The 13,748-nt window shown below is 42.8% G+C and overlaps 1 protein-coding gene across 3 annotated transcripts in view; it reads left to right on the forward strand.

Annotated features, from left to right (window-relative positions):
* Nucleotides 1–13,748, forward strand: part of nol4lb (nucleolar protein 4-like b) — a 348,974-nt gene that overhangs the window by 272,467 nt on the left and 62,759 nt on the right. For all 3 annotated transcript variants that reach the window (XM_063041305.1, XM_063041306.1, XM_063041307.1), the window contains exon 9: nt 1,235–1,426. In XM_063041305.1, the coding sequence (XP_062897375.1) occupies nt 1,235–1,426 (192 nt within the window). The remainder of the gene's footprint in view (nt 1–1,234; nt 1,427–13,748) is intronic.

Consider the following 13,748-nt stretch of genomic DNA (forward strand, 5'->3'; position numbering starts at 1 on the left):
CCCTGCCCATGGTGATATGACAGCTGCCTGCTTAATTACCCAGGTCAAGTTTTAAAATGTTTTAAACAGAAGAATCTCATGGTATTTTAAAGGACAGATGTCCCAGTTCACTGTTTTTGATTATGCTTGATTTAGTATAATAGCAAAATGAAGTACCCAGTTAGAGTGCCAAAGACAGGTGAAGTCCATTGTCCAGGCAATTAACGTTAAATTAATTGGGTTAAACGTTTTATTGATATGAAGACAGGAAAATGCAAACTGTGTATCTACCTTGGTTCCTTGTGTTTGCAGCATTTCCTACAATGTTGTTAGTTCTGATAATACATTCGTAAATGATCATGGCAATGTTCTGCAGAAGGCTGGCCATGCATTGCAGAAAACTGACAACTACAAATTAATAGGTATGAGTCGAAAAAACTTGTGGAGAGGTAATGTAAAGATTTAGGTGAAGGCTAAGTAAGACTGACTCTACATGCTAAAATTGACTGAGGCAATACAAAATGTAGGAACAAAGTAGTAGAGCTGAATATAAAGCTGTAGTAAAAATGGATGATGCGAGGTGAATGGAACATACCCCAGGTTGCTAGAACTGTTATGCATGTCTTGAAGTAGTTCATCTTGCTCAGGGCAAGATGTTTGTACGTAAAGATTGTTGAGATTTTGCTGTCTAATTTAAAGATGGGCAATATATTACTTACCAACAAGCTTTAGCCATGTGTGTGTAATTCCACAAAAAATACTGTTACAATGTCTTTTCTCAAAGATTCCAGAAGACCCGCTATGTTAAATTTGGATTAACAAAGCTTGCTATTATGTAAAGTAAAAACTATGTTAAGGTAATCACTGAATATGTAATAGCATTATGAATTTTAATTTTTAAGTATGAGAAAAGTGTATAATGGATATCCCCTCAATATTGGATTGGTGCAAAGGTAGGCTAACTTCCATACTGTTGAGCTCCAAGGTATGCTGTATCAGTTTGGGAGCTTCCTCTCCTGGTAGAGAAAAGAAAATCTTTGTGATATTTATTCCTCTAACAGCCAGTTTATAATTATACTGACTGTATGTTGCTACCTGCTTGACCATGCGCTAGTATGTAGCTTACAGTTAAAAGAGGAAAATGTAGACAGTGTTCAACTTTAAACAAAACAACATGAACCTGTGCATTCTGTGAGCAAAGACTTCATTGCTACAGATCAGCATTTCTGACTCTAATATTTTCTTTTGCCAACAGATGTTTGTGAGGCTGTTTGTGGATGAAAATCTTGACCGAATGGTTCCCATTTCGAAACAGCCCAAAGAAAAGATTCAAGCTATAATTGAGTCATGCAGCCGACAGTTCCCAGAATTTCAGGAGCGAGCCAGAAAACGCATTCGCACTTACCTCAAGTCCTGCAGACGAATGAAAAAAAATGGCATTGAACTGGTGAGGAATTCAAAGTAAATCTGAATTTCAATATATCCTGATAGTATAGACTACAAATCAAAGTTGGTGAAATCAGAAACAATCACTTTGAAGTGATTTTGCGACTTGCAGAATGCATATGTTTTCATTGTTGAACATATTTTACCAGATCTATAATTAAAACAAAATCAAGTACACCCGTATCTCCTTCTGGTATATTTTCCTTCGTTAATCTAACAGATAGCTAGCCAGTGGTATAGTGGCATCTGTACCGGACTTCAAGGCGAGTGGTCCCAGGTTCGAATCCAGCGGCCCCTTGCATGCTTTCCATCTGTGCTAGGTTGAGCATTGAGCTAGCAACTCGGTCTCGTCAAAAACAGATAAATGCTAAAGAAATAGCAAGATTATCGCCCGATGCGCCGCAAGGCGCGGAGTGGAACAGCAATCTAGCATATATCTGATACCGAGTCAAAATAACTGCAGCCACCAATGTTACACCAAACTTTCTATTTGGATTGTGATATCAAATGCACCACCTAATGTTTGTGCTTTAAACTTTGCCAGTCAAGTAAATATCTTGGCATTTGCTGTCAAATCAGTTCTCCCTTGATATTTACAAGCACATTAAAATAATTATTAAAAATTACTAAATAATTATTTGGAGAAGACTGTACATTTATTTTAGTGTGAGGGTGATTACAAACTTGTACTTTCTACCTGGTATCAACTAATCAGGATTGAGCAGCCGTTCTTCTTCAAGCTGGTGACTGCAACTTTAAAGTGCAGAATCTCGAGAATATCTTCAGATTTAGATTTACTTATCACATGTACGTCAAAACATGCAGTGAAATCTGCATTAAATCATTGCCATCCCTTTTTAAAGATGGTTCTGGTGGCGAGATTTGATTGAGGATTTTCCATTACTTGTCTAGGAAGTATTTTCTCCTTCCCTATCAGACCTTTCTCCATCCTAATTAGGTCAGGTCTTTTGGGGACCAGAGGCTGTCCCAGATGACCAGTTTGTTTTTAGTTTCTTGTTCATCCTCTGTGTATCTGTTTCAGCACAGCTTTGGCAAGGAATTGGTGGCAAGATGCCTGCTGGCATCTACAGCTGTTTTATATAAAATATAAACATATGCAATATACTTGGCAAGAATTCGGTTATAAATTTTAAATTGGTCATCATTGTGGAGCAATGCTTTATATATGCATTGGGAGAATATGGGAAGCCCTGATCCTGTCGAAGTTATTGGAAAGGAAGTTTACTGCAGAATGCATAATCATGTCACACATGTAGAGGGCATCAGAAAAGTAAAAGCAGTATCATTGAGGAAGATGCTCTTGTGCAGGGCTTCCCAACGTGGGGTCTTCAGACCCATTACTTAATGGTATTGGTCCATGGCATAAAAATGGTTGGGGACCCCTGCTCTAGTCGATCCTGGCAATAGGGGGAGATACTGAGAACAGTTGATGAAACAAATACAGTTACACGTGAAAGCTACAAAGGAGAATGAAAATAAGTTTACAATATTGACTTCTTGTTACAAATAGTCTAGGAAAAGCTGCTTGTAGGAACAATGTGTGTTCCTTAAAAAAGAACAACGGTGATGTTGTAGATGAAATATAGAAATTAAAGTTCAAATTAGGTGTATTATTAAAGTACATGTATGTCACCATGTACAACCCATGATTCATTTTCTTGGGGCATACTCAGTAAATCCTTCATACAATAATAACCAATACAGAATCAATGAAAGACTGCACCATCCTGGGTGCTCAACCGGTGTGTAAAAGACAACAGACTGCAAATACAAAAACAAAAGAAAATTAATAATAAATAAATAAGCAATTAATATTGAAAACATGAGGTGAAGAGTCCATAGGTTGTGGGACTAACTATTCCAATGATCGGGCAAGTGAAGCTGGGTGAAGTTACCCCTTTGGCTCAAGAGCCTGACAGTTGTGGAGTAATAACTGTTCCTTAACCTGGAACTGTGAGTCCTGAGGGTCCTGGACCTTCTTCCTGATGGCAGCATCCAGAGAGCATGACCTAAGTAATGGAGGTCCCTGATGATGGATGCTTCTTCACTACAACAACAATTCTTGTAGGTGTGCTCAATAATGGGGAGAGCTTTACACCGATGGACTGGGCCATATCCACTGCTTTTTGTAGGATTCTGTAAGTTCAAGGGCATTAGTGTTTCCATACCAGATTGTGATTGTAGCCAATCAATATATGCTCCACTACACATCTGTAGATGTTTGTCAAAGTTTTAGATTCATGCAGAATCTTCACAAACTCATAAAGAAGAGGCGCTGCTGTGCTTTCTTTATAATTGCACTTACGTGGTGGGCCGAGGCCAGGCCCTCCAAGATGATAGTACCGAGGAATTTAAGACTGCTGACTGTCTACACCCCTGATCCTCCAACGAGGATTGGCTTATCGGAGTTTAGTTTCCTCCTCTTGAAATCAATAAATCAGCTAGTTGGACTTGCTGACATTGAATAAGAGGTTGTTGTTATATCACCACTCAGTCAGATTTTCAATCTCCTTCCGATATGCTGATTTGTCACCACCTTTAGTTCAGCCTACAACAGTTGTATCATCTGCAAACTGGAGTATAGCATTGGAGCTGAATTTAGCCACACAGTCATAAGTGTAAAGCTAGTAGAACAAGGGCTAAGCACACAGCTTTGTGGTGCACCTGTGCTGATGGAGATCGTGGAGGAGATGTTGTTGCCAATATGAACTGACAGGGATTCACAAGAGAGGAAACAAAGGATCCAATTGCACAAGGAAGTATTGTGACGAGCCCAAGGTCTTGAAGCTTATTGACTGGTTTTAAGGGGATAATGGTATTGATATGTTTTTTTTCTCTTTGCACATTGGGTGCATGAAGGTCCTTTTTTTGATGGGTTCTTTTGAGGTAGCTTTGTTTTGTTGCTGCCTATAAGGAGACAAATCCCAAGGTTGTATAATGTATACATACATACATTCTTAATAAATGTACTTTGAATTCCAAGTTGTAGTCGATGAACAGCATCCTGATGTATGCATCTTCACCACCCAGATGTCGCAGAATTGACTGAAAAGCCAATGGATCTGTAATGATGGTAGGCAAATTGGAGCAGGTCCAAGTCGCTTCTCAGACAGGAGTTGATATGTTTCATCACATTCCTCTCAAAGCATGTCATCACTATGGATGTAAGTGGCACCAGACGATAGTCATTGAAGCAGGTTAACATGTTCCTCTTAGGCACTGGTATAATTGAAGCCTGCTAAAAGCAGATAAGTACCTCAGACTGCCAAAGTGAGAGGTTAAAGATCTCGCTAAACACTTCAGTCATTTGATCAGCACAGATCTGGACTGAATGTTTTTCCATGGGTTCGCTCTTCTGAAGGTTGCTTTTAAGTCGCCCACAGAGACTGAAACCACAGGATCATCAGGGCTGTGGGAGTTTGTGTTGGTTCCTCCATATTTTAGAAGGCATTGAGCTCATCTGGAAGTGAAGCTCTGTTGTCACCTATGTTGTGTGATATTACTTTATAAGAGATGATAGCATTCAAGCCCTGCCACAGCTGTGAAACCTCCTTCATTGATTCATGTTTAGTCCAGAATTGCCACTTCACTCGTGAGATGGCTTTCTGGAGATTGTACCTGGACCTTTTGTAACATATTTGGTCACCAGACTTAAATGCCTATGACCTGGCCTTCCCCAGATTGTGGATCTCATGGTTCATCTAGGGCTTGGGAAAGACTCTGAATGATGTTGTGGGGTCAACACTCATCTACAATTGTTGTAATGATGTCCATGACAACCATGGTGTATTCATTCAGATCCTCTGATGAGTCCTTGAGTACTATCCAGTTCACTGATTCAAAGCAATCCCGTAGATGCTCCTCTGTCTCTTTGTTATCCTAATCTCTAGAGCTTTGCTCTTTAGCCTTTAGCTGTGTACAGGTAAGAGAAGAACAGCCAAATGATCAGATTTACTGAAAAGCAGTCTGGGCATAGAACAGTAGGCATTCCTTATCTTAGTATAATAGTGGTTTGGTATATTGGGACCTCTGGTGCTGCAGGTAATTATCATTTGCTGATGGTAATTGGACTGGGTTTTCTTCAAACAAGCCTGGTTTTCAGTCCCCGACTATGATTTAAAATGCATTGGGATCGGCTACTTCTTGTTCAGAGATAGTCATTAAATAATTTGTATCATTATTTACTTAATTGGAGACCAATAACATCCAAGCTTTCTGCAGATACTAATATTGAATTCAGGATTTTGGCAAACATTAATGCAAACCAAGAGACAGTTTTTAAAAAAAATGCTCCACAAGAGCAACCAGTTCTCTGGACAAAGTGACCTCCATTCTAAGATTTTTTTAAAAATGGGTGAGGAAATTGCATTCACTCCAGTATTCCCAATTTCTTTTCATCTGGAAAATATGTCTTTGCATTGTAAAGTTTAGAATGGTGTGGCTGAAAAGATTGATCAGACAGTCAGCGTGGACTTGTAAATTTTGAATCTGCTGGGGTTGTCCATTGTGCCAGTGCTCCTGATGCAGCCTCCTCTACATTGGTGAGATCCATTGTAAATTGGGGGACCACTTCATAGAGCACCTCCACTCTATCTGCCAAAAGTGGAACTTCCCGGTGGCCAAACATTTTAATTCTGATTCCTATTCCTGTTCCAACAAGTCGGTCCATGTGCCAGGATGAGGCCCCCTCAGGGTGGAGGAGCAACACCTTAGATCCTGACTGAGTAGCCTTCAGCTTGATGTCATGAATATTGATTTCTCTTTCTGGTTTAAAAAAAAATCCTTCCCCCTCCCCTCTTCTATTCCTCACACTGACCTCTTACCACTTCTTACCTATCTATCACTTCCCCCTGGGTCCCCTCCTCCTTCCCTATCTCCTATGGTCCACTCTTTTCTCTTATAAGGTTCCAGATTGCCTTCTCTCCAGCCGCTTACTTTTCCTAAACATCTGGCTTCACCTAGCTATCCTTCTTCCCCTCCTTCCCACCCCCCTTTTATTCTGGTGTCTTTCCCCTTCTTTTCCAGTCCTGCAGAAGGGTCTCAGTCGGAAACATTGACTGTTTATTCATTTCCATAGATGCTGCCTGATCTGATGAGTTCCTCCAGCATTTTGTGTGTGTGTTGATTGTGATTTGCAACTGTTTATAATTATGACATGTACAGTGCTTCTTAAAGACAAGGTGAGATGCAACTTTTACTTGTCTCTGTGAATGTAGCAATAAATGAAGTTTAACAGGGTAAAAATTTACAAATAGTACAAGAAAAAGTGGTAACCCAAGAAACTGAACAACACAAGTAAAGGTGTTATAATGGATGATAAATGAAATGATTCAGGACCTGCCACTGCAAGATTCTCTTGTGCACACAAAGCATAGGCATTTACCAGCCCATGTGCATGGAAAGATCCTTTCCACTTGCCTTTTTCAATATATGTCACTATTCTCAGGCTCAGTGATATTATGCCAATTACATGAATGTGACATGGACTTATCCTGACACACAGTCCTAGAACAAGTAATTTCTTACCTGCAAATCCTATCCCCTTAATGCGTGGGGACAGAATGTTTTAAACTGTGGTTATTCTTCACAGAGTTTGGTGGCCGCACCAAAGACACTCGCAAATTTCTACAAAGGTGCTGTGGAGAGCATTCTAACTGGCTGCATCACCATCTGTTATAGGGTGGGGTGGGGGATGCTACTGCACAGGATTGAAATAAGCTGCAGAGAGTTGTAAACTGAGTCAGCTCCATCTCAAGCACTAGCCTCCGTAGTATCCAGGACATCTTCAAAGAGCGATGCCTCAAAAAGGTGGTATCCATCATTGAGGACCCCATCACCCAGGACATGCCTTCTTCTCTTTGCTACCATCAGGAAAGAGGTACAGAAGCCTGACAGCACACACCTAACAATTCAGGAACAGCTTCTTTCCCTCTACCATCTGATTTCTGAATGGACATTGAACCCATGAACAATACGTCACTGCTTCATTTTCATGTTTGCACTACTTCTTTAATTTAACTATATATTTTTTCTCACCCTGATTGCTGTCCCTAGAGTGCGCTGTACAGGACTGAGATCTCAGATGATGTTCCTGGGGTTTGTTGGAGCCACTCTCCCAGTCCAGCTGTCACAGTTCCAAGTGCTCCTATCACCACTGGGATTACCCTGGCTTTAACCTTCTACATCCTTTCTATCTGCTCTTTCAAGCCAGTATTTCTCCAGCTTCTCATATTCTTTCTTCCTGATGTTACTGTCATTCAGGATTGCCACATCTATTACTATTGCTTTCTTCTGTTCCTTGTCCAGTATTACTATGTCTGGTTGGTTGGCCAGTTCCTGCTTATCAGTCTGTATTTGGAAGTCCTACAGGACCTTAGCTCTGCCATTCTCCAGTACCTTCAATGCCTTGCCCCTCCAAGCTGAGACCGACACCAGGAACTGTCTGGGTTCTGCAGTGCAAGGGTCCGGGGTTCAGGTCCTGGAGGTGGCGGCCCAGTTGGAGTCTTGGGCTGGATCTTGGGTTGGATCAGTCGAAGCAAGTAGCTGAAGAAGTGAGCGGAAGAATTTCGGGTCGAAATAGTCGTTTTTTTTTAAAGAACTGCTCGGGGAGAAGAGTCTGCACTGCGCAGGCACGTGACATAGCGCGCCAAGGTTTAAAAAGCAGACCACCATATACAGCGGCCATCGTTGTAGCGGCCATCGTCGGAGTGGACTGAGTCAGAGTGGGATGGCTTTGGCTCAAACAGGCTTCGGCGAGAACAGGCACAGGCCAGGGTAGGTTCCAGTAAGTTTTTTGTTCAGATTGTCTAGCGTAGAGAGAATGGCAGGCAGGATGTTGGAATGCTCCTCTTGCAGGATGTGGGAAGTCAGGGAGCCCTCCGGTGTCCCTGACAACGACACCTGCAAGAAGTGCATCCAGCTGCAGCTCCTGACAAACCACGTTAGGGAACTGGAGCAGGAGCTGGATGACCTGCGGATCATTCGGGAGAATGAGGAGATTATAGATCGTAGCTACAGGGAGGTAGTTACACCAAAGGAGCAGAGGACAGGAAATTGGGTCACTGTCAGGCGAGGGAAGAGGAAAGGGCAGGCAGAGCAGGGTTTCCCTGTGGCCATTCCCCTCAGCAACAAGTATACCGCATTGGATACTGTTGGGGGGGATGACTTACCTGGGACAAGCTGCAGTAGCCGGATCTCTGGCACTGAGTCTGGCTCTGCAGTGCAGAAGGGAGGGTGGAAAAAGAGGATAGCGGTAGTGATAGGGGACTCGATAGTTAGAGGTGCAGATAGGAGGTTCTGTGGTCGTGACAGAGAATCCAGGATGGTTTGTTGCCTCCCAGGTGCTAGGGTCAAGGATGTCTCTGATCGATTGCATGACATTCTGAAGTGGGAGGGTGACCAGCCAGATGTCGTGGTGCACATAGGCACCAATGACATAGCAAGGAAAAGTGAAGAGGTCCTGGACAGTGAGTATAGAGAGCTTGGTAGGAAGTTGAAAAGCAGGACCTCAAGGGCGGTAATCTCAGGATTGTTACCTGTGCTAGGTGCCAGTGAGGGTAGGAATAGGATGCTCTGGAGGAGGAACAAGTGGCTGAGGAACTGGTGTAGGGGGCAGGGTTTCAGATTTCAGGATCATTGGGACCTCTTCAGGGTCAGGTGGGACCTGTACAAGAGAGACGGGTTACACTTGAACCACAGGGGGACCAATATCCTTTCAGGGAGGTTTGTTAGTGCTATTGGGGAGGCTTTAAACTAGATTTGCAGGGGGATGGGAACCAGAGTGCCAGAGCTGACAGTGTGGCTGGGGTGAAAATAAATGATATTGAAAGTTTAAGCAAATCCGCTGATAGAAAGGTTCTGAGTGGTGGTAAAAATCTTCTGAGGTGTATATATTTCAATGCTAGGAGTATTGCGGGGAAGGCGGATGAGTTGAGGGCGTGGATTGACACGTGGAATTATGATGTTGTAGCAATTAGTGAAACTTGGCTACAGGAGGGGCAGGACTGGCAGCTTAATATTCCAGAGTTCCAATGTTTCAGATGTGATCGAGGCAGAGGAATGAAAGTTGGGGGAGTAGCATTGCTTGTTAGGGAAAATATTACAGCAGTGCTCAGGCAGGACAGATTAGAGGGCTTGTCTACTGAGTCCTTATGGGTGGAGCTGAGAAACAGGAAAGGTATGGCCACATTAGTGGGATTGTATTACAGACCACCCAATAGTCAACGAGACTTGGAAGAACAAATCTGCAGAGAGATAGCAGACAACTGCAGGAAACATAAAGTTGTGGTGGTAGGGGATTTTAATTTTCCATACATTGATTGGGACTCCCATACTGTTAGGGGTCTAGATGGTTTAGAGTTTGTAAAATGTGTTCAGGAAAGTTTTCTAAATCAGTATATAGAGGGACCAACTAGAGGGGATGCAATATTGGATCTCCTGTTAGGAAACGAATTAGGGCAAGTGACAGAAGTCTGTGTAGGGGAGCACTTTGGTTCCAGTGATCATAACGCCGTTAGTTTCAATTTGATCATGGACAAGGATAGATCTGGTCCTAGGGTTGAGGCTCTGAACTGGAAGAAGGCCAAATTTGAAGAAATGAGAAAGGATCTAAAAAGCGTGGATTGGGACAGGTTGTTCTCTGGCAAAGATGTGACTAGTAGGTGGGAAGCCTTCAAAGGGGAAATTTTGAGAGTGCAGAGTTTGTATGTTCCTGTCAGGATTAAAGGCAAATTGAATAGGAATAAGGAACCTTGGTTCTCAAGGGATATTGCAACTCTGATAAAGAAGAAGAGAGAGTTGTATGAAATGTATAGGAAACAGGGGGTAAATCAGGTGCTTGAGGAGTATAAGAAGTGCAAGAAAATACTTAAGAAAGAAATCAGGAGGGCAAAAAGAAGACATGAGGTTGCCTTGATCCAAAGAGCTTTTACAAGTATATTAAGAGCAAAAGGATTGTAAGGGATAAAATTGGTCCTCTTGAAGATCAGAGTGGTCGGCTTTGTGCGGAACCAAAGGAAATGGGGGAGATCTTAAATAGGTTTTTTGCGTCTGTGTTTACTAAGGAAGCTGGCATGAAATCTATGGAATTGAGGGAATCAAGTACTGAGACCATGGCAACTGTTCAGATTGAAAAGGAGGAGGTGCTTGCTGTCTTGAGGAAAATTAAAGTGGATAAATCCCCGGGACCTGACAGGGTGTTTCCTCGGACCTTGAAGGAGACTAGTGTTGAAATTGCGGGGGCCCTGGCAGAAATATTTAAAATGTCGCTGTCTACGGGTGAAGTGCCGGAGGATTGGAGAGTGGCTCATGTTGTTCCGTTGTTTAAAAAAGAATCGAAAAGTAATCCGGGAAATTATAGGCTGGTGAGTTTAACGTCAGTAGTAGGTACGTTATTGGAGGGAGTACTAAGAGACAGAATCTACAAGCATTTGGATAGACAGGGGCTTATTAGGGAGAGTCAACATGGCTTTGTGCGTAGTAGGTCATGTCTGACCAATCTGTTGGAGTTTTTCGAGGAGGTTACCAGGAAAGTGGATGAAGGGAAGGCAGTGGATATTGTCTACATGGACTTCAGTAAGGCCTTTGACAAGGTCCCGCATGGGAGGTTAGTTAGGAAAATTCAGTCGCTAGGTATGCATGGAGAGGTGGTAAATTGGATTGGACATTGGCTCGATAGAAGAAGCCAGAGAGTGGTGGTAGAAAATTGCTTCTCTGAGTGGAGGCCTGTGACTAATGGTGTGCCACAGGGATCAGTGCTGGGTCCATTGTTATTTGTCATCTATATCAATGATCTGGATGATAATGTGGTAAATTGGATCAGCAAGTTTGCTGATGATACAAAGATTGGAGGTGTAGTAGACAGTGAGGAAGGTTTTCAGAGCCTGCAGGGGGACTTGGACCAGCTGGAAAAATGGGCTGAAAAATAGCAGATGGAGCTTAATACTGACAAGTGTGAGGTATTGCACGTTGGAAAGACAAACGAAGGTAGAACATACAGGGTTAATGGTAAGGCACTGAGGAGTGCAGTGGAACAGAGGGATCTGGGAATACAGATACAAAATTCCCTAAAAGTGGCGTCACAGGTAGATAGGGTCGTAAAGAGAGCTTTTGGTACATTGGCCTTTATTAATCGTAGTATTGAGTATAAGAGCTGGAATGTTATGATGAGGTTGTATAAGGCATTGGTGAGGCCGAATCTGGAGTATCGTGTTCAGTTTTGGTCACCAAATTACAGGAAGGATATAAATAAGGTTGAAAGAGTGCAGAGAAGGTTTACAAGGATGTTGCCGGGACTTGAGAAACTCAATTACAGAGAAAGGTTGAATAGGTTAGGACTTTATTCCCTGGAGCGTAGAAGAATGAGGGGAGATTTGATAGAGGTATATAAAATTATGATGGGTATAGATAGAGTGAATGCAAGCAGGCTTTTTCCACTGAGGCAAGGGGAGAAAAAAACCAGAGGACATGGGTTAATGGTGAGAGGGGAAAAGTTTAAAGGGAACATTGGGGGGGCTTCTTCACACAGAGAGTGGTGGGAGTATGGAATTAGCTGCCAGACAAGGTGGTAAATGTGGGTTCTTTTTTAATATTTAAGAATAAATTGGACAGATACATGGATGGGAGGTGTATGGAGGGATATGGTCCGTGTGCAGGTCAGTGGGACTAGGCAGAAAATGGTTCGGCACAGCCAAGAAGGGCCAAAGGGCCTGTTTCTGTGCTGTAGTTTCTATGGTTCTATGCTTATGCTACATCTGCCCACAAAACCCTCCAAATGAATGTGACAAGAGCAGGAAAAGTAACGCTGGCGCAGACGATGCCCAGATTAACAAAGTCCACTCCAATGGTTAGGGAACTGGGACCAGCTGGCGAGAAATTGGATACTGGAACAAACCATTAATGGACGAGACTGTTTTTTTCTCTATTATTACGTATTGCATTGTACTGCTGCCACAAAGACAACAAATTTCATGACATATGCCGGTGATATTAAACTTCCAAAGTCTTTGAACAGAAAATCCTACAAAAAGTAGTGGACATGGCCCGGTCTGTTACAGGTAAAGCCCTTCCCACCATTGAGCACATCTACATGGAGCACTGTTGCAGGAAAGTAGCATCCATCATCAAGGGCCCCCAGCACCCAGGCCTCACTCTCTTCTCACTGCTGCCATCAGAAAGGAGGTACAGGAAACTTCAGGACCCACACTGTCAGGTTCAGGAACAGTTATTTACCCCTCAACCATCAGGCTCTTGAACCAGTGGGGATAACTTCATTCAACTTCACTCGCCCCCATCACTGAACTGTTCCCACAACCTTTGGAGTCACTTCAAGGACTCATTGTCTCATGTTCTAAATATGTATTGCTTATTTATTTATTGTGATTATTTCTTTTTTTAAAATTTGTATTTGCACAGTTTGTTGTGTTTTGCACATCGGTTGTTCATCTGTCCTGTTGAATTCAGTCTTTCATGATTTCATCTATTAGGTTACTTGGATTTACTGAGTATGTCTGGAAGGGAATGAATGTATATGGTGACATGTATGTAGAAGGCAATGGCAAACCACTGCTGTAACTTGCTTTGTACGCGGTTCCCCACTACGTCAGAGAGGCGAGGAGGGAAGTCGTCCACTAACTGGAGAAACTCTGGATGCGACGTACCTTTCCATTTACTTTGGACTTTTCCCCATAAATCCTGTGTCATATAGTCCTAGACGATGGAATGTGTCAGTCTACAACATTGCATGTGGAAACATGAGCTGAAACACAAGATTATTTACTTACTTTTTTCACATAATTTCTGTAAGAGTGAATTTCATTTGCATCTCAAATTTTTCAGTCGTAATTTGTGAATTCTGTAAGGTTGAATTTACATCATTCAAACTTCTGTATTGTGGAGGTCCCCTGTAGCATCTTAGCCACCCCATCCACCAAAGGAAGAACCTGTTGTGAAGGGGTCTTTGGCAAGGAGAAGTCATTATTGCCTGACAGGGACTTCAGGCAACTCTCAAACATCATCATCCGGGAGGGGGGAGAAGATGGCGACCCGACAGCAGCGCGCCCGGCCACTTCAGTGATGATATCTGTTATCTGTCAAGTAGGGGACCATGCACAATTCTGATTTGATGGAGACAGACGTGAGAGCACGGAGGAACATCTGGAAAACTTCTGAAATGCCCGCTTCGCTGCCGCTGCTGCTGTGTGGTAACTGGAATCTCCAGAGCAGAAGGCCCCGAAATCCTCGCCTTTGTGTGTTTCAGCGGCCGGGGAGAGGTCAAAGGCGCTCGGCAGAGGATGGCGCTCGGG

Source organism: Mobula hypostoma, chromosome 2, assembly GCF_963921235.1.
Source record: "Mobula hypostoma chromosome 2, sMobHyp1.1, whole genome shotgun sequence".
Taxonomy (NCBI): Eukaryota; Metazoa; Chordata; class Chondrichthyes; order Myliobatiformes; family Myliobatidae; genus Mobula; species Mobula hypostoma.